The sequence below is a fragment of the Eschrichtius robustus genome, chromosome 5 (genome assembly GCF_028021215.1).
Source record: "Eschrichtius robustus isolate mEscRob2 chromosome 5, mEscRob2.pri, whole genome shotgun sequence".
In the NCBI taxonomy this organism is placed as follows: domain Eukaryota; kingdom Metazoa; phylum Chordata; class Mammalia; order Artiodactyla; family Eschrichtiidae; genus Eschrichtius; species Eschrichtius robustus.
The window spans coordinates 43,726,941-43,751,683 of NC_090828.1; the positions used below are offsets into that span (position 1 = coordinate 43,726,941).

The 24,743-nt window shown below is 39.4% G+C and overlaps 1 protein-coding gene across 1 annotated transcript in view; it reads left to right on the plus strand.

The window, feature by feature from the left end:
* STAT4 (signal transducer and activator of transcription 4) overlaps positions 1-20,791 on the plus strand; it is a 92,878-nt gene extending 72,087 nt beyond the window's left edge. The window contains exons 15-24 of the mRNA XM_068544762.1: positions 8,961-9,044; positions 10,576-10,674; positions 13,091-13,226; positions 14,772-14,821; positions 15,003-15,097; positions 16,231-16,367; positions 16,701-16,892; positions 18,359-18,425; positions 19,349-19,457; positions 20,506-20,791. Of these exons, the coding sequence (XP_068400863.1) occupies positions 8,961-9,044; positions 10,576-10,674; positions 13,091-13,226; positions 14,772-14,821; positions 15,003-15,097; positions 16,231-16,367; positions 16,701-16,892; positions 18,359-18,425; positions 19,349-19,457; positions 20,506-20,532 (996 nt within the window). The 3' untranslated portion in view covers positions 20,533-20,791. The remainder of the gene's footprint in view (positions 1-8,960; positions 9,045-10,575; positions 10,675-13,090; positions 13,227-14,771; positions 14,822-15,002; positions 15,098-16,230; positions 16,368-16,700; positions 16,893-18,358; positions 18,426-19,348; positions 19,458-20,505) is intronic.
* Positions 20,792-24,743: the final 3,952 nt, after the last annotated feature.

The window sequence follows — 24,743 nt, forward strand, 5'->3', positions numbered from 1 at the left end:
CATACAGGTTTTCCAAACTTCCTAGTTGGAACATTAGCTCATTATAAATAAAAGCCCATTTCATGATTATCCCTGGAAGTCTGGCCAGAGTTGCAAACAGTATTTCATGCAGTGACCTCCCTGAATAGTATTTACTAAATCTGAATAGACTGAGCACAATGCTTCTAAACTCTTCTTAAGGAAAACAAATCAAATGGGAATAAATCTAAATCTAAATCCCTGAACTCTTTAGTACCTTGTCATCTTTGTGAACGTAAAATCAAAATCTTTACTTGGATTTCTCTAGAGACAGAAATCTAAGTAAATCATCTTCTACTATAGAAAAACAACAGCCTACTTATCTCTCTTTGAATTTATTTCCTCTCATTTTCTGATTAATAACAAAATCATATGGTTATACCAGAATGATTTTATTTCTTCCTTTTCTTTTTTTTCCGAGTTTGCTGGAGCTGGATAATTTTATTTTAAGCTATTCTTTGAGCTCCCCCTGTTGACAGAATTTTAATATGACTCCTAGGTACATTTAAAACAAACCATAGACTTGAATGCTATTTTACGTGCCACAGGAACAATTGAGAAGTCGCACAATACATGAAGTGGACTCAGAAAGAGGAGCCTGGGGAATCAGGGGCTTGGCTAGGCAGTAGGGGTGACGAAAGGAAAGTCAGGAAAGAGTGGGGGAAGATCTGATGATAAAATGGGCTTCATAAATTAATGGGGCCAGGGATTGAAGGAACCAAACTTTAGGGAGAACAGGAAGCTAGGACGTTATAACCTCATTTTCGAATTTCAAACAGTAGCTGTCGCTTATCGCTTATCTGTGAGCACCTGAAGCAGGAGTTCACAGCCTGACAAGAACTTATTTGACAAATCCTCGTGTGGCATTTACTATATATCGGGCACTGTCTAAGAGCTTCACTGGCATTGATTTATGTAGCTCTTGCAAAAGGCTATGAAGTAGATACCGTTAGTGTCATACTTATTTTGGCTAGGGAAACTGAGGCACAGAGTGGTGGAGCTAAGATGATTCAAACCATAGCAGTCTGGCTCCCATATCCATGCTCTTGGCTGCTGTGCTGTGCTCCCTCTGTAGTCATGAAACTTTCCCTTGGAGAGGCTGCCCTGGTTGGCCCTCCTCTTTGACCCCTGCTGCCCCTTTATCTCATCCCAGCCCACCACTTGCTGAGATTCCTATAAGGGAGATCTTTGCGGGTTTGCAAACAGCCTCTCATCCTTTCCTCTCTGTTCCAGCTGCTGCTGTCGTTGTCCTCACTTTACCCACCTGCTCAGAAATCACATAGCTACCTCGCACCGGAATCCTTACGAAGGGTAGAAGGAATTTAAAATAATGCTTCCTGAGAAAACGTTGACTTCTCCCTTATCTCCTGCGTGCATCGGTGCAGTGGTGGAAATAGCACTGCCCACGGCTCTGCCTCTTACAGGCAGCTGACCTTGTGCTAGCTTTTTTTTTTTTTAATTTATTTATTTATTTTTGGCTGTGTTGGGTCTTCGTTTCCGTGCGAGGGCTTTCTCTAGTTGTGGCAAGTGGGGGCCACTCTTCATCGCGGTGCGCGGGCCTCTCACTATCGCGGCCTCTCTTGTTGCGGAGCACAGGCTCCAGACGCGCAGGCTCAGTAGTTGTGGCTCACGGGCCTAGTTGCTCCGCGGCATGTGGGATCTTCCCAGACCAGGGCTCGAACCCGTGTCCCCTGCATTAGCAGGCAGATTCTCAACCACTGCACCACCAGGGAAGCCGTGCTAGCTATTTTACCTCACCAACTCCTTAACTATAAAGTGGTTTCATGTTAACCTGCACTTCATAGGGTTGTTGTGAGGACCACTCGAGATGGCGTGTGTGAGAGTCAATTGCCGTGTGCTGTGCGGATGTCTGCCGTGGGCTTCCTGATCAGCTGTCCAGGCTGCCCCCTCTATAAAGAGCAGGTGGGGAAATGGCTCTAAAGGTGGTACCTGGCCTAGGATAAACCACTGATCCTTATCCTTCCTCCTCTGCCCACCTGCCAGGTGCTCTGCTGGAAACATTCCCTTCCAAGGGCCAGTGAGCATGGCTTTCTGGCTCCAGGTCCATGAAACCTCAGACCACCCCATATATAGGCCCCTTTTATAGGATTGCACGTCTACCTGCTGCCTGCCCCATCACCACACCCCCACAGCTTTGGGTCCCTCGGTTCTACGTTTGTGGTTGTGAGAGCTTAGACTGAATACTCATTAAATGATCACGGACACACCATGACAGTTTCCCCAAGATTGCCAATCCAAACCTCCTTAGAATTGCAGCACCCCGTGTCTGTTTGACTCTGAGATTAGCCAGGAAGAGGGGACCTGTCAGGATGTGCATGGGCTCCTGGCTGTAGCATTGGGTGAAGGGAGGACGTTGACGTTGCCCCTAGACTCATGCTGTCCCCAGAAGGCCAGGGAGAACAATGGCGCCACCTCCTTGGTTGGGGCTTGGTGAAGGGTGGAGCTCTGGGTCCCCCACCCCTGTTTCAATCCATCAGCTCTATTTTAAGTATTTTACAGATTGGGACCCAGGTGGGAAATTTACTTTTAAGAATATGCCCCAGGGTTAAAAAAGATTTGAAAACGGTTGCACTAGTCAATCTCTGCAGTTCCTTTGACTGAGATTCTGTAATCCTCAGAAGTGCAACAGAGGGTAGGGTCATTTTTTTAAAAATGAATTTGATTTTGAGAATTTGCTTTGAAATGAGGAATCTGTAGACATGCTATCTACAGATTCCCAGGAAGCAACCTTTCCCAGAGGTCCTTAGAGCCAGCTAGAGAGTGATTGTTGAAGTGCAGAAATTGTTTGAACAGGGAGGCTGGAATTGCAGTGTCTCAAGTTTGCTCTGTCAGTAGGCTTTAACTGATAAAAGACAGTTTTAGTCACAGACTGAGATGCTAAGTAATTTTGTTTATGTGGTGGAAAGTCATGAAGCGCAAAGAAGCTATTAGTAAAGCCTGGGTGATCTGAGTTTTGTTTAACAAAATAGCCAGACAGATGTTCTTTCAAGGTTCAGTGTTCTCAAACACAGAGCCACCACTCACACTCCAACTAGCTTGAGCATTTTCACGGGAAGTTGATTTCCTTCTGAACTAGTTTAAGTAGTTGCAATGCTTTCTTAAGACAAACGTTGGTACAAGAATAACACTAAAAACGTAGACTTTTTCTGCAACACCCTCCATACAATCCCCTTATATTATGGGCTGAGAATTTGTTGTCACTTTACATTCATTTCCTATGATTCTGTGATTAAGGTCTGTCTCTCATGTGACTGTACCATTATTTCCCCTCTTATTGTTTCCCAGCATCTAGGCCAGTGGTCTCCACATGATAGGGACTCAACAAATACTCATTAAGCAAATGGATTATTGCAGTTGTTTTCTATTCCCCATAGTTTTCCATGTGCTGCATTATCATAGAGTATGGCTTGTTAAGAGACGAGCAAGATAAACAATAAAGTCCTACTGTATAGCATAGGAAACTGTATTCAATATCTTGTAATAAACCATAATGGAAAAGAATATGAAAGAGAATATGTATATATATGTATTACTGAATCACTTTGCTGTACACCAGAAACTAACACAACATTGTAAATTAACTGTACTTCAATTAAAAAAATACCAAAAGATAAAAAAAGACGAGCAAGAAATTTAGATGAAAATCATCCTTATCCCAGTCATATTTTCTTAACAGAGGTTGTCTTTCAAGTCAAAATCCAAAAGCCATAACCACTTGTTAACATATTCTAGGTTTTCAGGGTGTGCTATTAGACACTGAGCAGAGGTAACATAAAAGAATATGGTGACATCTATACCTACCTTTCATCAGTTTGTGTATTTTTTTTCCAGGTGGAGCCCTGGTCAGGCTGTTCAGCCAGTTTTCCAGTTTCTTAGCAAATTATCCAGTGGGTACAATACAGTCAATCCAGTTATAATATCAATGTCATACAATATAAATATCATAAATATGGATATTTTAAATCTCTAACCATCTCAGATGGTTAAAATGGCTTTTAATACAGACATTAATGGTAATCTTATCTATGATATTTTGCCAGTGTGTAAGGAATGGACCCTGGGAATGTGAGATTGAATAGTGTCTCTGGCTTGGACTGCACTGATAAAATAATAAAGACTGTGATTGATGGCCATTCAAGCTTTGAAAATTAATGACACTCTCTTCTGTCAGAACTGCTCGTCTCTAGTCGTGTGTATTGGCCGTCATCTTCCTTGTCGGATTTCATTCTAAATGTGCCTCACAGTTGCATCAGGGGTTTTAAGTAAACATTAGAAATTAGTTTGAATCACTGAGAAAACCTCTCACCATCCACATTACAGTTCAATAAAGTAATATTTAAAGTACAAAATCTTTTTCCAAAGTTAATGGACAACACTGTGTGTCATTGCTCTGTCTGTGGAGTCCTGCCATTTACACAGTGAGCACACAACTGCCATAACCCAAAGATCTGAGGGAATTATCCATAATGAATTATCTTATCATATATGTATGTACACATTTAATCATATAAATTAAACTATAGAGGCTAGAATGGGGGAGGGATAAGCACTCAAAAGGCTCCCTTTGGCTGCCCTCCAGCTGTGGCCCTCCCTACAGAGAAAGATGTCTGAGCGGTCAAGGCTATGTGCTCACCCAGAGCGGAGCCTAGGGCTGCAGAATTCCCAGCCCAAAAGACCTCAAGCCCACTTCCAGGGCTTGTACAGACCTCTTCCCCAGGTATACTCTTTCAAGCACAGATGACACCATCAATGCAAACATTTCTAGGCACAAGGAGAGACCTAGGGGCCACACTAGTCAAAGTAAGCCCCTCACAGAGGTGGAAGAGAGGGGGATGGGCAACGGTCCAGGATGGCCGAGCTCTCCCCAGGCCAGCATGTTTGTGGGACTTTGAGGAGTTAAAACCTGGCCAGTTAGGTCATGTGAAAGCTTAGCTGTCAAGGCAGGAGACTAGACCATATTTTAACAGTTTGTTAACTTGCTTTGTAACAGCTAAATAGTTAGACATACGGTATGTGGTCTCTATCTGTGTGCTTGCCTCAGCCTTCTAAATGTGCTGCCCAGGCTTGTGTCCTGTCCACCACTGAACTCAGTGAGAATATGAGTAGCCCCCGTTAGTGAACGTGGACTTGTGGATTCTTCATTTGTCTCAGTGTTTGCATATTGTAAACACTTCCTCCCCATAGGGCAGTGAGATTTTCTGTTGTTTAAAAAAGTGTGGTTTTTGTTCACCTTGGTGCCTGAACATAGCCAACTACTTCATGTCACGCTCAATCAAAGGAAGAGCAATTTATTTATTTCAACACGTAAGGGGATGTCAGGGGAGGGAGCTGTCTGTTTGGTGTGTTGGGAGTAATTTTTTAGGGGTGGTCTAAGGGAATTTTCAAGAGGAATTTTCAGGAACATAACTTTCTACTAATCCAGTAAGAAGCAATCTCACCAGGTCAGTCTAGGTTACTCCAGGCAGTATAAGGTACCACAGTGATCTAGCCCAAGGGAGAGAGGAGGTGTTAATTTTCTATTTCCTTCTCAGTAACAAATTCTATTTTAATGTGCCTCATTATCACCAAAGTCTTCCCCATGTAGTCATTATTCATATCATCATATTAGAACTATTTTTATTTTTTGAAATTTAATACCAATGGATTCCAGCTTATTATCAACATATATTCAGCGGTAGATGTCCCTCTCCCTCAGAGCTGACTCAGCCACCCCCAACCCCACCCTGACTTTTCTAACCTAGATAATTCCACTTCTGTTCATATGTTCCCCCAGGGCTTGTTTTTAAAATCGTTTTGGCTTTCTGTACCATCTCTAAATTTTCCACATCCCTTTGGAGATGAAACACAATGTGGATACATCACATTGAGAATAATTGCCTCATAAATTCCACCTGGGGTTTTTGTTAAAATGCAGAATCTGGTTCAGTAGGCCTGGGATGAGGCCAGAAATCCTGTTTTTCTAACAAGCTTTTAGATGATGACAGTACTGCTGGTCCTGGGCACATAACAAGTTGCTGTCAGATTTCATCATGGAAAAACAGCAATTTCTGTTCCACTCCTTCCTGCTCCAAACCCACTCCCCAGAGATGACCATTTTTTGAGCTGTAGTTATCATGCTAATATCATACTGATACTTCCTGATTTTTTTATTTTATACACTTAACTCCTGAATTATTTCTATAAAAGATTAAGCTATGGCTCTCTCTCTCTTCTTAAACTTTTTATTTTACATTGGAGAATAGTTGATTAACAATGTTGTGTTAGTTTCAGGTGTACAGCAAAGTGATTCAGTTATACGTATAAATGTATCTATTCTTTTTCCAATTCTTTTCCCTTTTAGGTTGTTACATAATATTGAGCAGAGTTCCCTGTGCTATACAGTAGTTCCTTGATGGTTACCCATTTTAAATTAAGCTATGGCTCTCTTATACCAGCTCTTCATACATATGAATTTCACCCATCTTCACAGTATTACCATATAACATATTTTGGTTAGTTAATATATTCAATGTTTACGTTACTATGATTATATAAAAATCGTTAACAGCTGAACCGTATAACAGTATGATTGTATTTCCATTCTTGTATTATTTTAGTTTTCCCTGGATTTATTAGTTGCCTCAGATTTTTTATTTAATCAATTTATTTTATGTACCTGTTACTAATGTAGCCCCAAACTTTCCTTCAGAACTTGAAAGCTCCTTAAAATACAGTCATACAGGTCCATCTGAATTTCTGTCTTTTTCTTTCTTTTTGGCAACATCCCTCTGGGAACCCTCCATCTCTTGCTCCAATCTGGGCTGATTGCCCTCTGATCCTGTTGCACATCATGTTTTGTTTTTTTGTTTTTTTAAACTTACTCTCACCATCATCCTGGGGAGTGCATCTCCTACTTTACTAGGTATTGAGACATTATTCTCAAAAAGTGATTGTACCGACTCCCATCAGAATGTATAAGAGTTACCACTGGGTTATGCCTTTGATAGTTCCTCTACTCCATTTCCTCTGTTCTCTTTCTGGAACTTCTGCTTGTTGTTTTGAGTTTGTTGCTTCTTTATTTGTTATCTTTTCTATCCTATTTTTTATTTCTTTGGGGTTTTTTTGTTTTTTGTTTTTTTGGTTTTACTTTCTGGGACATTTCCTCAGCCCTACTTTCAGCTCTTCTATTGTTTTGTCTATTTCTCTTATTATATTTTTAATTGTTCATCATTCTTTTCTGAATGTTCCTTTTGGTAGTATACTATTCTTCTTTCATGGATGTAATATATTGGTTACATCTGTAAGGATGTAACATCTGAAGTCTTTTAAACATCTTTAAGAACTCTTTAATGAACAAAACATATATATATATATATATATATATATATATATACAACTATATACTAAAGTATATAGAGAAATACAATGAACCTTCATTTTTACATCACCCAGCTTCAACAATAATTAACATTTCCCCTATCTTAGTTAATCTATTTTCCCCATAAACACACACATTTTTCCTGGAGTACTTAAATTCCATATAGTATAGCATCTTACTCATTGATATTTTGGTAGGTATCTCTTATCTAGAAGATAAAATTTTTAAAAAACCTAACCACAATACACTTATCACAAAAAAAACAAAAATAGCATTTACTTAAAATCTTTCCTTAATAAAACTCCATTATTTGTTCAAATTTCTCCACTACCTTGAAAAGATCTTCTTACAGCTGGTTTGTGCAAATCACTATCCAAGCAATGTTCACCCATCACAGTGGTTGGTTTGCCCCTTTCCTATGCCATTTATTTGTTGAGATAATGTATAAAACTGAGCCTGATATACATTTTTTTATTATAGTTGTTTTAAACTTTTCATTTGCTTTTTGCATTATCTCTTTTTTTCTGAGTTCTTGGTTGTTGATTTTTGTATCTGCATTTCATGTGAGAGGCTTTGTCAAATGTTGGATGACCATTAGCTTACTGTTTAAGAGCACTAAAAAAACTGGAAGTTCTGTGTGCATGGTAGGGATTTAGACTTAAAAGAGTGATTATTAGGACCTGGCTGTCTCACTGGAGGATCCCTAAAGGCAGCATCTGTAAGTTGTTTCTCCCTTGGTCTGGCTACCTCCCAGATATCTCTCCTGGAGGTGTCAAGCAGAGACAGGGGCATGGACTTCCCCTAGATTTGACAGGATCTTCCCACACAGCACCTCACCCTGCCCTCATCTTGGCCTTGTATCCAAAATGCAGAGAGCCTCTCTAGTTCCTCTGATACATCCGCTCCAGAGAGTAAACTTCCTGTCTCCCACCATGTCGGGGAATGTTGGGAACCTCGCTGCATGGGCTGGGGCTAGTAACTGTTCCTCCTGTTCAGCCCTCACTCCGGACTCAGGGGGCCCAGTGCTTCCAACCCCTGGTTCTGAGACACACTACCCCTACTGCCACCCTTGCTCCACCCTCTATTACTTTACTGAAGTTTCTGGAAGGAGCTGGGGGAAGTACACATTTTCCACCTACCATGTTTAACCAGAAGGAAATCTTGCTTTCTTTAAAAAAACAAATCCATTATGACATTGACTTGTTTCTTTTATAGCTACACACATCTGGCTTGCTTTTATTAATGGTTGGTAAGTCAAAAGGGCTAATTTCCAAAATTAAAATAAGGAACAATTTGTCTGAATTCAACTGATGAAAATATGCTGGAATTGTAAAAACTAGAAATTATATTGTTTTGGAGACAAAATCATTCTGTTTGTGGAAATGAAGATTTCTCAAACTCTGTATATACTGTAAATAACCTTTTAAATAATAAGAAGGAATGTTCCATAATAGGACGTGTTTGAAGATATTTACTTTAAGAATTTACTAATGTTTATAAAAGCATGCCTAATAATAGATAACAACTATGTGTTTGTAAGACAGCAATTTCTTTCTCCCCTTAGGGCTGTCACATGGTGACTGAGGAGCTTCATTCCATAACATTTGAGACACAGATCTGCCTCTACGGCCTGACCATAGATTTGGAGGTAGGTATTTCAAGGAATATCTACTATTTACTAATAACATTTTCAGGAATTGGTCATCATTGGAAGATGAAAGCTCAGTATTTTCTAGGTTTTAGTACATTCCTTATTCATCATTTTTGTTTTAATTTAGAAAATCAGTATGTCAAATATTCACTGATTAGTCCACATATATTATTCTGGTTAAATATAAATGATAAAATCTCACAGTCATTATGATTCAAGACTTATTGAATAATTTGTTGCCCAGACTGTTTGTTTGTCTGTTTGTTTGTTTGTTTGTTTGTTTTCTGGGATTCCCTGAGTCATGGATACTCAGAGGAAAGCCTAAAGAGAAATAAGTATACTTGAACGATGTCATGTATGATATATTTTCAAAATTTTAACGTGTACATAAAAATCCCTCAGAAGACAGGTTTTTATAGTATAATGAGCAAAGACCAATGATAGGAACATTAACGGTACATTGTTTTGATCCTCTTATAACAGTTACTATTGAACTCAAAGAAGGAATAAGGAAACTGGGGATTAAGTTGAACATGATTAACAATGAGCTCCTTGAAGGCAGGACATTACACCTTTATCCCTCCATTACCTGTGCCTAGCACAATGCCTAGCACATAATAGATGCTCAACATTTGTTGAATAAATGAATGAGTGCATGAATGAACAAACACAATTTCACATGCTTGAATATGGTCCTATTTGTAGGATGTGTTGTTTTAGAGCTCTGCCTTTGCTCTTTTATCTTAACGAATGTAAACTTGTTTATAAAATTTTCCATGGATTCTTTCCTCATCTCTTTTCCTTAAATGTCTGTTTCCATGAGCTATTAAGTTCCTCAGGTGGGTATTTCACTGTCTACAAGCAACCTAACCTCCGTTAATGGGAAGGGACTAATGTAAGTTTGTTAGAGTCCCAGACTAGTCTGTGAAGCCTGTTTATTCCATAAGGTTGAAAACTTCAGCACGATAGTACTAAGTTGAGTGCCATGACAACAGATGAGGCAGCTCTATCTCTCCCATAATGCTTTGTATTCCAAGATCGCTTGCCTCTCCATCTTCTACAATTAAAACTCCCATATCTGATACTGACATTAATTAGATGTTAGATCATAATTTGAATATATTAATCCATTCCAGAGATAAGTTTTAAATAGATTCTTAATGTAATTTATTAGGAGGAAATTTGCTAAGTCAATACAAGCTCTAATTAGTTACATTTTAGGCAGTACATGATATAAGAAAGTAAAAATATCTCCACTATGTCAAGGAAGATATTGGAGCTGACTGACCAAGCACTCTGAAAGGATTCCTGTTTGTATAGCTCCTTTCCTCCCTGTACCTTGACTCATATATGCTCAGAAGGTTCCAGTGCCTTCATGAATCATTTTAGTGACCAAGGCAGTGTAGACACCACTGCCTTGGAGGAGTGGGGTTGGCTTGAGATGGCCCTTTAGGGGAGAGGGCCAAGTGTAAAATCAGTGTAAGGTACTACTACCTGTAATAACTGTGCTATTTTTTTTTTTAACCAGACCTGCTCATTACCTGTGGTGATGATTTCCAATGTCAGTCAGTTACCTAATGCTTGGGCATCCATCATTTGGTACAATGTGTCCACCAATGATTCCCAGGTACAGTCTCTCTCTATTCCTGTTTCTCCTCCTTTAATTCTATTTGATTTGTTTTATTGTTAACAAAACCCATCTGCCCCAAAAGATGTGTGTGTGTGTGTGTGTGTGTGTGTGTGTGTATAAATTTTGGCGTGTCTTTGTGGGTTGTTTATTCCAAAATTCCAATATATTCAGTTGTATGATTCCTCCCTCATGTCATATTTAAAGTAATATGTTCTGATGCACTTGGACCCTGAGAGAGTTCTGGCTAGCTGAAGTGACAGACAGGTATTCTTTATTTCTGAAGGTCTGGTCAGCTCCCAACTCTGTGCATCACAGAGAGTTCTAGGGCCATCCTGTGGCTCTGTTAACTAGGCTCTGGGGAGACTCCTCTCTCCAGAATTTGATGTCTGACTGTTGTGTTTACCTCCTCAACTACTTCTGGCCACACCTTATCCACACAGGCTCTTCCACAAAGGTAGAGAATTGGTTTCAAATAAGTGACTAGAATATTCATCAATCTCGCCTAACGACACTATACAAATTTTCAAGTTGTTTATAGATTTAATCCATTCTAGGCTCAAATTGGGTTTTAATGCCATATGGTGGTTATTTAAGATATAGAAGAAGAATTGGCCTCAAGTTTCAAAGCAAGCAGAGAATAGAAGCTCTTCTTAAAAGATGGCCAAGGAAGGGTGCGGCAAAAAAGATGAGTCAGCATTTCCCCTTGTTCCCTCTTACAAAACCCCAGTGTGTTGTCCTGGAAACCACCAAGGTCTAGAGAAAATAGGTCAAATGTAAATATTTCTTCTTGATTCAAAGCAAATGTTTCTTCCAAAGGGAAGAATTCTTTTACCTCAGGTCCTAGCAATAGGAATAGTCATGATGAGTCAGCTCCAAGTGCCTAATAAGGAAACAGCATGGAAAATGACTTTTGTTTTAATGTGCCTAATAAGGAAACAGCATGGAAAATGACTCAGCCCTGTTCCTTCTCATCCTCTGGTGCCCTGGCATCTGAGGGAGATTAACTGCAGAGAGGAACACTGTACAGAGTGCCCTGTGCCTTACTTCCTCTCAGCCTGCAGTGAGAACAGAACTCACTAGAAAAGTTACCTGGTCTGTAAAGCCAAAATCAGCCAACACTTCTGAGATTTAATGTCATTCCCCATTAGGAGCTACACGTTTGGAGCTTTTCATCCAATTCCAGGATGTAGGAAGGAAGATGGAATACTCCTCTGTCCTCCAGCCTCAGAGTGCAGTGCTGCTACACTTAGCTTTCTTCACCATCCTTCTTCTATAGGAAAGCCACCAAAGTTGTCACACTAACCGTCTCAGATTCTGCTCTAGTCTTGGATGAGGAATCTGGAGATGTATTTCATATACAGCTCCTAACACATATATGCACAGCCTACATACAGAGTTCAGCAGAACAAGTAACTCTGGTTTCTCTTCCTAACTCTATTCTGCTTCAAAACCTAAGCTCCTAGACCTTGATTATGTTCTATGCTTTTTGGTCATTTGTCCAGACATAATCCTTAGGTTCAAGGAAAACTGCCCCTCTAGAAATTCTTTCTCTCCATTCCTCCCCTACCTATTTCTCACTCCTTCTTGGATGCTGTGTCCTCTTTTATTGCCACCTTCTGAAGTCTCTTGAATTGGTTCCTTTTCTTGCTGCCCAGCTTAGTTCAGGTTCGCCAAAGGCCCTTCTCCCCATACTGCAATGGATTTCTTAATTCCTCCCCCCACCCTTCGTTTCTTAAAACATCTTTCTCGGCTTTCACACCTTCTGCTTTCCAGTAATCTGAGGTGAAGTCTTCTGTTCCACCATTGTTGACCCATTTTCTGGTACAAACAATCTTACTTGCAGTTGCTCATACAAAAGATCCTCTTGTCTGGAGCAAAATAAGAAAAGACCACAATCCTATCCATAAAACAGGAGTCCCAGGTTAATTATGATTCATATTGTAGGGTCCCCTTCTTTAGCCTGGGACTTAACTGTTTTTTGTGCTTTGGGATGCTTTGTCTGGTCAAGGTATAACTTGTACCAATCCGTGATAAACCAATTAAATGACATGATATAGGTTTTGTTTAAGATTAATATTATTTCAGAAGAGAGTATTTGTCTAACTTATTGAACAGTATTCAGTACTTGTATGAGTTGGTTGATAGACTATAGTCCAGGGAAAGTTAAAGAGCTACCCAGTGATTCTTTCAAGGATAAGATAGAGCCATATATTATATTAGACTCAAAGAACAAGGGACTCTTTAGGAAAAGGCAAAATCAGTCTTACTATAAAAGCACAACAGAGATGAGACAACAGTTCTGTATTATTAACTTAGGCTGGCCTAAAGAGTTTAAATCAGGAATCCTATATATTGAACTACAGTGTGTTCGATGTGATTAATACATATAATCATCACTACAACTCTGTTTCAGAACTTGGTTTTCTTTAATAATCCTCCATCTGCCACTTTGAGTCAACTCCTGGAAGTGATGAGCTGGCAGTTTTCATCATATGTTGGCCGTGGCCTGAACTCAGATCAACTCAATATGCTGGCCGAGAAACTTACAGGTAAGAGCTGGTAGATGTGGAGGACTTGCCCCTGTTTTTGGTACTCAAGCGTTTTAAAGAATGAGTGTATTACGATTTATAATAATAATGATCATCACAATTTATTGAGCGCCTACTATATCGCTGGGCATAGGGCTAAATGCTATATTATCTTTCTCACAAAATTTCCTTAAGGCAGAATATTGAGGATAATTCATCATTCTATCCATATTATACATGGGGATACTTAAGTTCAGAGGTTAAGTGACTTGCCACAGCTAGTACATACTAGAGCCAAGATGCAGGCCAGGGCTGTCCAGTTCTAAAGCCCCTTCCTTTCCACTCCACACTCCAGGCTCCAGGGTGTTCTTATGCCATTTCCACTGAATGTACTGTGAAGCCTTAATGGTGCCTTGATCTTCATATTAATATTGCAATGGTCATTAACCAACTGGAAAACAGCTGATCCCAGGATCAGGAAATTTATTAGAAATTTAAAACTATCCAGGTAATACTTAATTCTTCATATCGAGAAAATTTCAGTTTTGACCGATATTTCTAAAGTTTGCAAAATAGTCACTGGTGCTCCATGTAGTGACTACAGTGTAAGCTTTTTACAAAAGAATTTTAAAAGATATGTATATTTTGACAAGCACGGGGTGAACACATTTGGCACCAAGAAAAGAGTTAAAATTGAATTTGTATACATTTCTAGTTAAAGTAGAGCCAAAGATGAATTTCAGCAGCAGTAGTAGAATTGTGTGTGATTTGGTTAAACTTGACTTACAAGTGATGCTGGGTCGCCCTTGTACTTACTATCCGATCAATTAGTGTTTAAATAAATTGGAAATATTACAAAATTTACGTAATGTAAATATCCTTTTTGATCCTTATTTAATTCATAAACCACAATAGTAGGCATTCAATAAATATTTGTTAATGAGTGAATAAATCTTTTAAATATATACAGTATAAATAGCAGCCATATCCTTTTGGGTCTTCATCAAATTTTTCTCATAATTTCCTTAAATTTTAGATAGAACCTCTTTTTTCATTGTCCTGGATCAAAACAGTCAGTGGTTCCTTATTGCCAAGTGGATCTCTAGTTCATTCTTTTCATGACAATATTCAAGACTTCTGGCATTCTGGCTTTCACAAATTTATTTTATAATGTTTATTTACCAACATTAGGCTGCTCTTACTTTCTCCTATATAAGCTGTGTTCATATTCACTACGCCTCATCCTACATTATTCTCGCTACTGGAGTGGCCTCTTCCTTCTCCTCTGACAATTTATATCCTATCCATTCATGGAGGTCTTGTTCTAGACACCCACCCACTTCCTAAGGCTATCTTTAGCTCCTCCATTGAAAAGAATTCTTTCCTAGATAAAAAAAATTTCATGATATCTTTTATTTTTACTGTTTCTAGCATTAAATACACTGTAAACCCATAGCAGGTGCTTAGGATATGCTTAGCAGTGGTTGAGGGGGGAGATCTAAATTGAGCACCAAATTGAGGAGTCTAATTGTTTAATAAAAATCTCATTCTTTTCTTTCATTTTAGTCCAGTCTAGCTACAGTGATGGTCATCTCACGTGGGCCAAGTTCTGCAAGGTACAAATAGGGGGAGGGGTAGCATCATTTAGATTTTTTTTTAGTGTTCCTTTTTAAGCCCCCACTCGAAACTGTTTTTTCATTTAAAGGAAATATTTCATTGAAAAAAGGAACTTGAATTACCATACCAACATTACTATTGAAATAATCATTGTCCTAACATGTTTGTTTATTCCAATAGGAGCACTTACCTGGTAAATCATTTACCTTTTGGACATGGCTTGAAGCAATATTAGACCTAATTAAGAAACACATTCTTCCCCTTTGGATTGATGGGTGAGTTACAGCCTATATTTTCTATATGAACTCATTAGGTTCTTATTTTTATGCTGTCAATTTTTTCCCCTTTTTTAAAAAATTGAAGTATAGTTGATTTACAATATCGTGTTAGTTTCAGGTGTATAGCACAGTGATTCAGTTATACATACATATACATATATATGTATATATATATTCCTTTTTAGATACTTTTACCTTATAGGTTATTAAAAAGCATTGCATATAGTTTCCTGTGCTATACAGTAGGTCCTTGTTGGTTATCTATTTTATATACAGTAGTGTGTATATGTTAATCCCAAAATAAATCCTAATTTATCCCTCACTCCAACCCCCTTTCCCCTTTGGTAACCATTAGTTTGTTTTCTATGTCTGAGAGTCTGTTTCTGTTTTGTAAATAAATTCATTCATATTATTTTTTAGATTCCACATATTAGTGATATCATATAATATTTGTCTTTCTCTGTCTGACTTCACTTAGTATGATATCCTCTAGGTCCATCCATGTTGCTGCAAATGGCAATATTTCATTCTCTTTTATGGCTAAGATTCCATTGTATATATATACTATATCTTCTTGAGCCAGTTGTCAGCTGATGGACACTTAGGTTGCTTCGATACCTTGACTGTTGTAATAGGGCTGCTATGAACATTAATAATAAATGCTGGAGAGGGTGTGGAGAAACGGGAATCCTTGTACACTATTGGTAGGAGTGTAAATTGGTGCAGCCACTATGGAGAACAGTACGGAAGTTCCTTAAAAAAAAAAAAAAATAGAGTTACCATATGATCCAGCAATCCCACTCCTGGGCATATATCCAGAAAAGATAAAAACTCTAATTTGAAAAGACACATGCACCCCAATGTTCATAACTGCATTATTTATAGTAGTCCCTTTTTCTTTTCTTTCCTTTTTAAGCATATCTAGTGTCGTAGTGTGGAAAGTAGTTGCAGTTTCTTACACTTTATAGAGTATTAATATTTACTTTAATCTATATAAGAGTATTTCAGGCACTATTGACTTTTGATTATATCACAACAAATTCAGGTCTGTTCTTTGTGAAAGCAATAAATGCAAATGCAATGAATTATAGTCTTTGATCAGATAAAACTATGCCATGTTCTATTTTTAGGTATGTCATGGGCTTTGTTAGCAAAGAGAAGGAACGACTCTTGCTAAAGGATAAAATGCCTGGAACCTTTTTGTTAAGATTCAGTGAAAGCCACCTTGGAGGAATAACTTTCACCTGGGTGGACCATTCTGAAAATGGTACATGCTCACTACTATTTATTCATGTGAAATTAGTATTGTGATTGGTTACTGGTCTTTCCATCTTCAGAAGTGTGTGGCCTGTTGTTCTGTCTTTTATGTGTTCGGTGGGTTTGAATATTAGTTGTTACAGTTGTTTCAGAAGAGGGTAGCATGAATTTCTCACAGCCGATGTGGGTGTCCTCTATCACGTGGCAATCTGTACTGTCCACATGCAGAGAAGGGCTGGCATTGTTTTACAACAAGTGACATGAAGATAATGTGGGTAGGAAGAATGACCACAAAGAATGCCTGCAGGAACCTGAATATTCCCTCTGTTTTCTCTTTTTCCAGGAGAAGTGAGATTCCACTCTGTAGAGCCCTACAACAAAGGCCGGTTGTCTGCTCTGCCATTTGCTGACATCCTTCGAGACTACAAGGTTATTATGGCTGAAAACATTCCTGAAAACCCTCTGAAGTACCTCTATCCTGATATTCCCAAAGACAAAGCCTTCGGTAAACACTACAGCTGCCAGCCATGTGAAGGTTAGGTTCTTTCCGTTTGCTTTTCTTCTTCAGATTTTGGAAAATAATCTCAGATTGGAGTAAAGTAAATGAAGTTCTTCCCTTTATGTTTACTTTGATCGTTATAAGATCTAAGAGGTATGTGGAGGTCAAAGCCTTAGAAATGAAGTGGTGTGTCAGCAGTTCCTGAAAAGGAACAGCTGGGGCTGTCCAGCTAGCAGAGCAGTTAGTAATCAGTAGCTGTAGCTGGTCTTCACCATGGCCATGGGAGCCTCTCAGCCACTGGTAGAGTTTCGGTTTTCTCCTTTCTAATAGGAGTGGCACCAACTTCACCTCTATGCCTGGGGAGAGGAAAAGAAAGAGGAGGTAATGATTAGAAAGCTGTTAAAAGTTAGCCAAGGCTGTTTTTTACAAAAGAAGCTCGGGGTTGATAAGCTTTATATTTTTTACTTACTGTAGTCTCACAACTCAGAAAGTATTGTTCATTTGCCAGGGAGGGGACAAGGGGGTCTGTGCTTCATACCCCGCCTCACAGTCTATCAATAACAAGTCTTGACGTACCTGCCTTTTCAGGTTGTATCCTAAGGGTCTAAAATGATACCTGGCCAAAACAGGCATTTGGTAAATATTTGTTGAATACTTGAAAAGAACATTCATGAAATAGCTATATAATTGTAATGTAAGTTCACTATTCTGTTTCTTTAAATCAAAGCATATACAATCCATTACAATATTTCATCTGTAGCAACTAAATACATGAGCACCATCATGTGGAATATCATACAGCTGTCACTCACAGGTGGTGACTTGCTGCCACCCTCCTTCATCCCCCTCGGAAGCAAACAAAAGACAACAACCACCACAAAAACCTGTGGCTTTTAAGTGTTTCTACATCTGACTGAATGAAATAACAAATGTCAATGCAACAAATTACAGCTGAAAAATTACAGTTGGTCCTTACGATTGGATCACGCACAAGTTCAACGTAGTATACCAGAGAAATCTGGGGGGCGGGTTCCAAGGTGAGGTTTGCACATGACTGTTACTATAGCGCAGCAGTGCTTTTAGTAACACTGATGTCTGTGCCTCAACACTTTGTGTAATTATAAGATTATGATTGGTGTCAGTTTTAATGAAAAGAATTGCGTTACTATAAATCCCCAATCCATGAATAAATCTGTCCTTATAATTAAACTTAAATGTAACATGGAAGACAGATAATATAGTTGATTCCCAATTTTTCTCACACAGTTTAGAGCATTAATATGTAAAGTCAGATTAGGGCTGCCAAGAGATTTGTTTCTCTCTTCTTGCACATTTTATACTCATCTAAAATGCTGTTTCATCTATTCAACTAAAAACAATTTGTGAATCACTAGACAATTGTATTATCTCTTCTTTTTAGTATCACTTATACTTTTTTAGACTTTTTTTCTAATTTTATCAATAATAATAACATTTTTCCCCAACATGCCTTTCTTTTCCAGCTTCAAGACCAACAGAAAGGGGAGACAAAGGTTATGTCCCTTCTGTATTTATCCCCATCTCAACAATGTAAGTAATCTTAGCCACATGTAAAATAATTCGTATTGAACTTGTCCCCAAAAAGCTGGAAATTTAAGAGTAGAGCAGGGTACATGTAACTGAGAATAAAGCATTTTAATGCTCAATGTCCCATTACCTTTAACACATAAAGCTAGTCTTCAGGATGCACCACAGCCCATCACAAAGGAATTCTAAAGCTGCCCTTTTGTATGCCTTATATTCCATAGCAGGCTGAATGCTCTGATTTCAAATGATGAATTAAGCATCTCAGTGTCACAAATAGATAAAGTCCTAGAAATGAGTTCTGTTGGGGTGATGGAAATTTCCCCCTCTACCCCTTCCAGTTCTTATGGCTGGACTAATAATAAAATTGACACAAGGTAGATTAACAGGATAAAAGGAACAAATTTTAAGTCGTGTGCATAGAAGTCTCATAGAAATGACTGAAGAAATGGCTAAAACAGGAAGCTTTTATTCTTTTTGGGCAAAAAGTCAATAAATTTGTGAGGAATCGACAGGACAAAGATACTTAGGCTTTGGGTGCTTAAGTCGTGAAGAATCTAAACAGAGTTTGGGCCTGGGGTATTAAATTAAAGAAGTAACAAGGTTCATTTGTATAGGCTTCTCAGGCCCGAATGAATCCCCCATCTCTGGCAAGAAGGATATTCTTCCACCTCCAGATGCAAGGAGGGCGTCTCTCACAGAAGAGATTTATTTCCTGCTTTCAGGGAGGCAGAGAGGAGGGTCAGAGTGTCCCTCCTGCATTGGTTCTTTCTTAAGTAACTTAAGTCATTTAATTCAAAATAATCAATATGCCACTGAGGCACATTTTGGGGTGGCCTGCCCTGAGCCCTAACAGTTCCTAACACAGTAAGTCACTACAAGCTATTATTTTTAATCCTTTTCCATATTTACCCTGTCATCTCTTTAAGCCGAAGTGATTCAACGGAGACACATTCTCCAACAGACCTTCTTCCCATGTCGCCAAGTGTGTACGCAGTGCTGAGAGAAAACCTGAGTCCCACAACAATTGAGACTGCAGTATGTCCCCTTTCTTTCCATTGCTGTCAAGGGCATTTCTGAGGAAGCGAAGGTGGTGTGTGAATCAACGGGGGTGAAGATCTGCAGTGAGAAAACACATTTGTTGGAACAAATCCATGAGCATAACACAAGGGGTGTCCGTCTGCATGGTCCTGCGTGTTGCTGATGTTATGGGCATTGAAAGCAGATACCTACAATGATTTGAACTGCTTTGAGGTCTTTCCATCAAAAGCCATCCAAGGGCAAAATATCTCTGTATCCCCCTACTCCAGTACACTTCATCCCTACTTCCACCATCGGCCCCACCAATCCCCACCACTCTCCCCACTGTAGCAGACAATACTTATCTGTCATTATATGTAAGTCTAGTTTAATATTTTATTTTAGCAATTCAAGCACCACAAATCCCAATTTTTCTTGATTATTTACCTTATTGGTCCTGTCCTGGGAGCTTCTTCAAGTAGTATATGAACAACAATCAATAGCAGCATAATGATACTCTTTGGAGAACTGAGTCATAATCTTATATGCTACTATGTGCTTTAGGATGCATTCTATGTAGTATTATTCCCCAATATTGTCAAGCAGTTCAAAACCCCAATTACATTAGGATGCATGTACATCAGAATAATAGATTCTCAGAGGGACCCTGAGCTCCAAGAGATTAGTGTCTGGCTATAAATCAAGTGGTTTTTAGTCCTTCTCTTGAAGATTTCCAGGGATAGAAAAACTTATTCCAATGTTAATTGTCCTTAAATCATTTAGTTATAAGAGGACTTTTGCTACATTTTACACCCGTTTCTTCATTACGTTTTTGTGGGATGAATAGGTCTCCTTAAAATCGTTTTTATTTATTTTAAAGTTGCCTTTTATTTTAGATTGATCAACCTTAGTTACTTTTGTAAGTACTGTACTTAGTAGTTAATTGGTAGAAAGATTATGAAGTAAAGTATGTATTTAGTAGACAAGAGAATGTTTACCTAAGAAATGGTGACTTACTTGCAAAACAATAGTTTGCTCAAAGGTCATTTTCATTTTTCAATTTTAGATGAAGTCTCCCTATTCTGCTGAATGACAGGATAAGCTCTTGACACTCAAAAGAAGGAAGCAAATGAAAAAGTTTAAGACTGATCTTTGCCAACAATCACATCTTGTTTCTTCAGCTTTGTATATACCGGTTTCCAGGAAATGGTCAAGTCTGAAGCTTTCCTCTCACCGGTATGACACCCCCAAATGGGAATGTCATGATTGAAATGCTAAAAACCAAAGCTTCAGATAAACTTGTGAGATAAAACACTTTAAGAAACCAATGTTAATATAATATTAGCAAAAGACTCATTTGTATGTATTTGTTTCATTTCTGATTCTGTTTCTCTTGTGTTACTCATGATTTTGGCTCTAGCAGGTTTAAGTGTTCCGATTTCACAACAGGTCAAAAATAACAAAGTCACACGTACGTTACTCAAAAACCAGCAGGATGGCCTGATGGAAAAGCCGAATAAGCTAATATCCTGAGTTCTAGCAAGTAAGAGTCATCACACTAGATACAAGATGGAAGTAATGACAGGGCATTAACAGCAGCAGTTCACACGGTGTGTGTCCAGGGGTGAATTAGGAAGCCTCTTGGTTGCTATGTCAACATTGTCCTAACTTCAGGATTCACAGCTGCTGGTACCAGGGCCAGGGAAACCTCTGCTATTAGGGAGAGGGATCCAGAGTCATTCCTGGTGGTATCTCAGGCAAACCGCACTAAAAGCAGACACATGGGTAAAAAATCTCATGAAATGAGGACTGGGAGGAAGCTAACAACACTGGCCTTGGGTGAGTGATTTAATCCCTGGGTTGTGTGTTCTTCATCTCTAGAAGAGGTTAGGCTAGGTGGCCTATGGTCCTTTCCAGCTCTAAGAGTCTCTGGTCCCATGAATCCAACCTGAGCCAGGGGAAAGGAATTTAGGATGAGAAGTTCCATCCCTGGTGATGCAGGAGGGGAGGTGGTTTACTGAATGGCAATGCATGTATACGGGCTGCAGGTCTACTTTGATCCTTCCCTTGCCTGGACTGAATGCTTAGTGGTGCCACTGAACAGCTGCTGCCCTTAGTAATAGTGTGGGATCTCCCAGTGCCCAAGCCCTGGGGAGCTCTCCATGTCTCCAGGCCCTAGAGAAGCTGCTGAGCCGGGTGAGGAAGTCATGATGCTGAGGCATCTGCCATGACCAGCCACAAAATGTCCTGAGGCTGGTGTCCAAGGTAAGCCCTGACTGCAGAGTCAGAGATGGCAGTGCCCTGTGGGGTGTTCCTCACTAACTTCTTTAACCCATTTCCCGTCTTCCAGGTAGGTCAAACAAGGAGAAGCTAATGTTTGATGGAAAAGATTTCAAAGAAAAAAAAAAGCTTTTAATGTAACCTGCCTTCTCCCTTAGAGAGATTCCATCCTATCCATCTCATCCTTTATACACCCCCCACATGATCCTAGATTGTTCCTATGGGACAAACTCTGCACCTGTCCCAAGGCCAATTCCCTTACTCCTTTGCAAGCTCTTGACAGTATTCTTTGGATGAAGGTGTCTGTTCAATGTAGGACCACAGGCTAACTCAAGGTGCATTTTCCCAGTCTCCACTTCTCTTCACCAGCCCAATTTTCTTGAAATTCAAATATATCAATTGACAGCAGAAGTGGAAGAAATCATTTTAAACTTGGTTTAAGGAGGTAATTTCCTACCGGGAAATACTCATAAACAATTGGATTTAGATACCAAAAAATGTTGCAGAAGCTTTTTTTTTTTTTTTTTTTTTTAATTTATTTTTGGCTGTGTTGGGTCTTCACTGCGCATGGGTTTTCTCTAGTTGCGTCAAGCGGGGGCTGCTCTTTGTCCCGGTGCGCGGGCTTCTCACTGCGGTGGCTTCTCTTGTTGCGGAGCACAGGCTCTAGGCCCGCGGGCTTCAGTAGTTGCGGCTCGCGGGCTCTAGAGCGCAGGCTCAGTAGTTGTGGCGCACGGGATTAGTTGCTCCGTGGCACGTGGGATCTTCCCGGACCAGGGCTCGAACCCATGTCCCCTGCGTTGGCAGGCGGATTCTTAACCACTGCGCCACCAGGGAAATGCCGCAGAAGCTTTTTCTCCCCTGGAAAATATTAAAAGTATCATGGACTCTCACTTATTTCAGAAGAATTTTGAAAAGCTTGTAAATATAGGGCCTGGCAGAAGAATGTCAAGGTTTCGTATATGTGATCACAGCCATCTTTGTTATTTGGAGGTAGACAGTACAAGGACATTTGTAGTTTACTCCCTATAATAGAGGCAGAGGCCTCAGTAAGAATAAGAGTCCAGTAAGTGGCTATTTTTTATTTAGATTCAGAAAATCAAAATCAAGTTCTTGATCCCAGGGTAAAGAGTTATTTCCAACGGTGTGAGTCTTGCATTCCAGAAACCATCTCTATGGGGGTAATGGGATTTTGTCAGGAGATTCTTGGGGATACCTGTTTAGATCAGGATAAGATGTGCTGCATGAGATGGAAATACAATGGGAAGGGAATTTAGACCACATTTCCACCAAATCCTACCCCAGAATATTTTTCTTCTGCCAACTAATAGCAAAATAAGCAGCATTTAATGAAGCAAAATGTAAATTTATTTTCAAAATATTAATCACCTTTTCACTTCTCCCTCCAACCATCCAACACCAATCACAGATGCCCATTTTGCTAATTCCTTTTCAAATTCTTTTTAATGTAAAGACTCACTTTGACCAGTTGTACTGAATATCAATGTCTTTATCTGGAATAAATGGTGAAAGAAGGCAGCTGCCAGTGGATTTCCTCAGTCATAAGGTAACAAGGAAGGCTCCCCAAAGAACCAGGAACAAGGAGGATACTTCTGGCAAAGCCGAGGGAGTTTTCTCTGCCTCATATGGTTCAGGAGGCCCATGTACCCCCTGCAGTAGCAGGAAGAGAATTAGGGGTCAAAGCATCCTAGTGCTGTGTTCCAACAGCAGGTAATTATAGTCCGAACTGCGCAAACTGGTCTCGCTGTGCACACACTCCGATTTCTGACAGACTATTTTTCCTTTTTTTCAAATTGACTGTGAACACTGATTGATTTGACTGACTGCACTTCTAAAAGTCTGGCTTAGTGAAGCATAATTTACACATAATAAAATTCATCCTTTTCCAACAAACCCATACAGTTGTATAACCACCACTGTAAGACATAGAACATTTCCACCAGAGTCCTCACAAAGAGGACACTATGAAAACATGATGGACATTCTCCACAATATCCTTAGAGTAAATACAACAAACAATTCCATGTGGCCTCTTATGTAGACAGAGGGCTCTATTTAAAATAAATCGGATCATTTTACTCCTTGCTTAAAATCTTCAAAGGGCTCATGGTGCTGTGGATTGGCAGTTCTTAGCTGCGGTATGTGGATAGAATTCTGGAGAGTCATGAGTTTGAATGGCAGAAGTTAAAGCTTTATTTTCACAAACTTCTAACTGAAACTTCGAGTTTCCTTCAATTAGGAATAAAGGTAACAAACTGTAAACCACACCACGTTTTTGTCACATTACAGTTGTTACACTTATCTCAAAATATTGCTTATGCTAAGCACGATTTTGAAATTGCATTCATCCGACCCACTGCTAGATCTTACTTAATGCCATTAATAAAGAAGCACTTATATTACTCTATCACAAAGGTGGTTTTACTATTTTGATCTCTGTATTTCAATGTAATTGGTTTCCTATTTAATCTTATGCACTTTATTTTATTCAACAAAAAACAGTAAACTTTGAAAGAGCTCATAGGTTCATCAGACTGCCAAAGGAGTCCATGGCACAAAAAATAGTTAAGAATCCCACCTCTGGATGAGGACTCTAATTCTCAACAGATCTTTCCAAAGTCATATATTATTTAGTCTCTTCTTAGTCTTCAACTTATTCCTCAACACTTCTCCCCAACAATAGCTTCTCATCCTCCAAAATATACATAAGACTGAACTACTTTCAGTTTCTTTCACGGCCCATGCTCACTCCGCCTCCCTCTGCTGTATCCTCTCAGGTCTCCAACCCCAGCCCACCTACCCTCTCACCTCAATAACATTCACACATCCTTCAGGCTCTGGAAAGCCTTCCTGCCCAACACACACACACACACACACACACACACACACACACGTGCACATGTGTAGGGCTCAGGTCACATCATGCCTCCTCCATATCCTCTACATTACCCAGCACCATTCTTATCACCTTGGTTATAAATGCGTATCATCTGTCTTCATTAGACT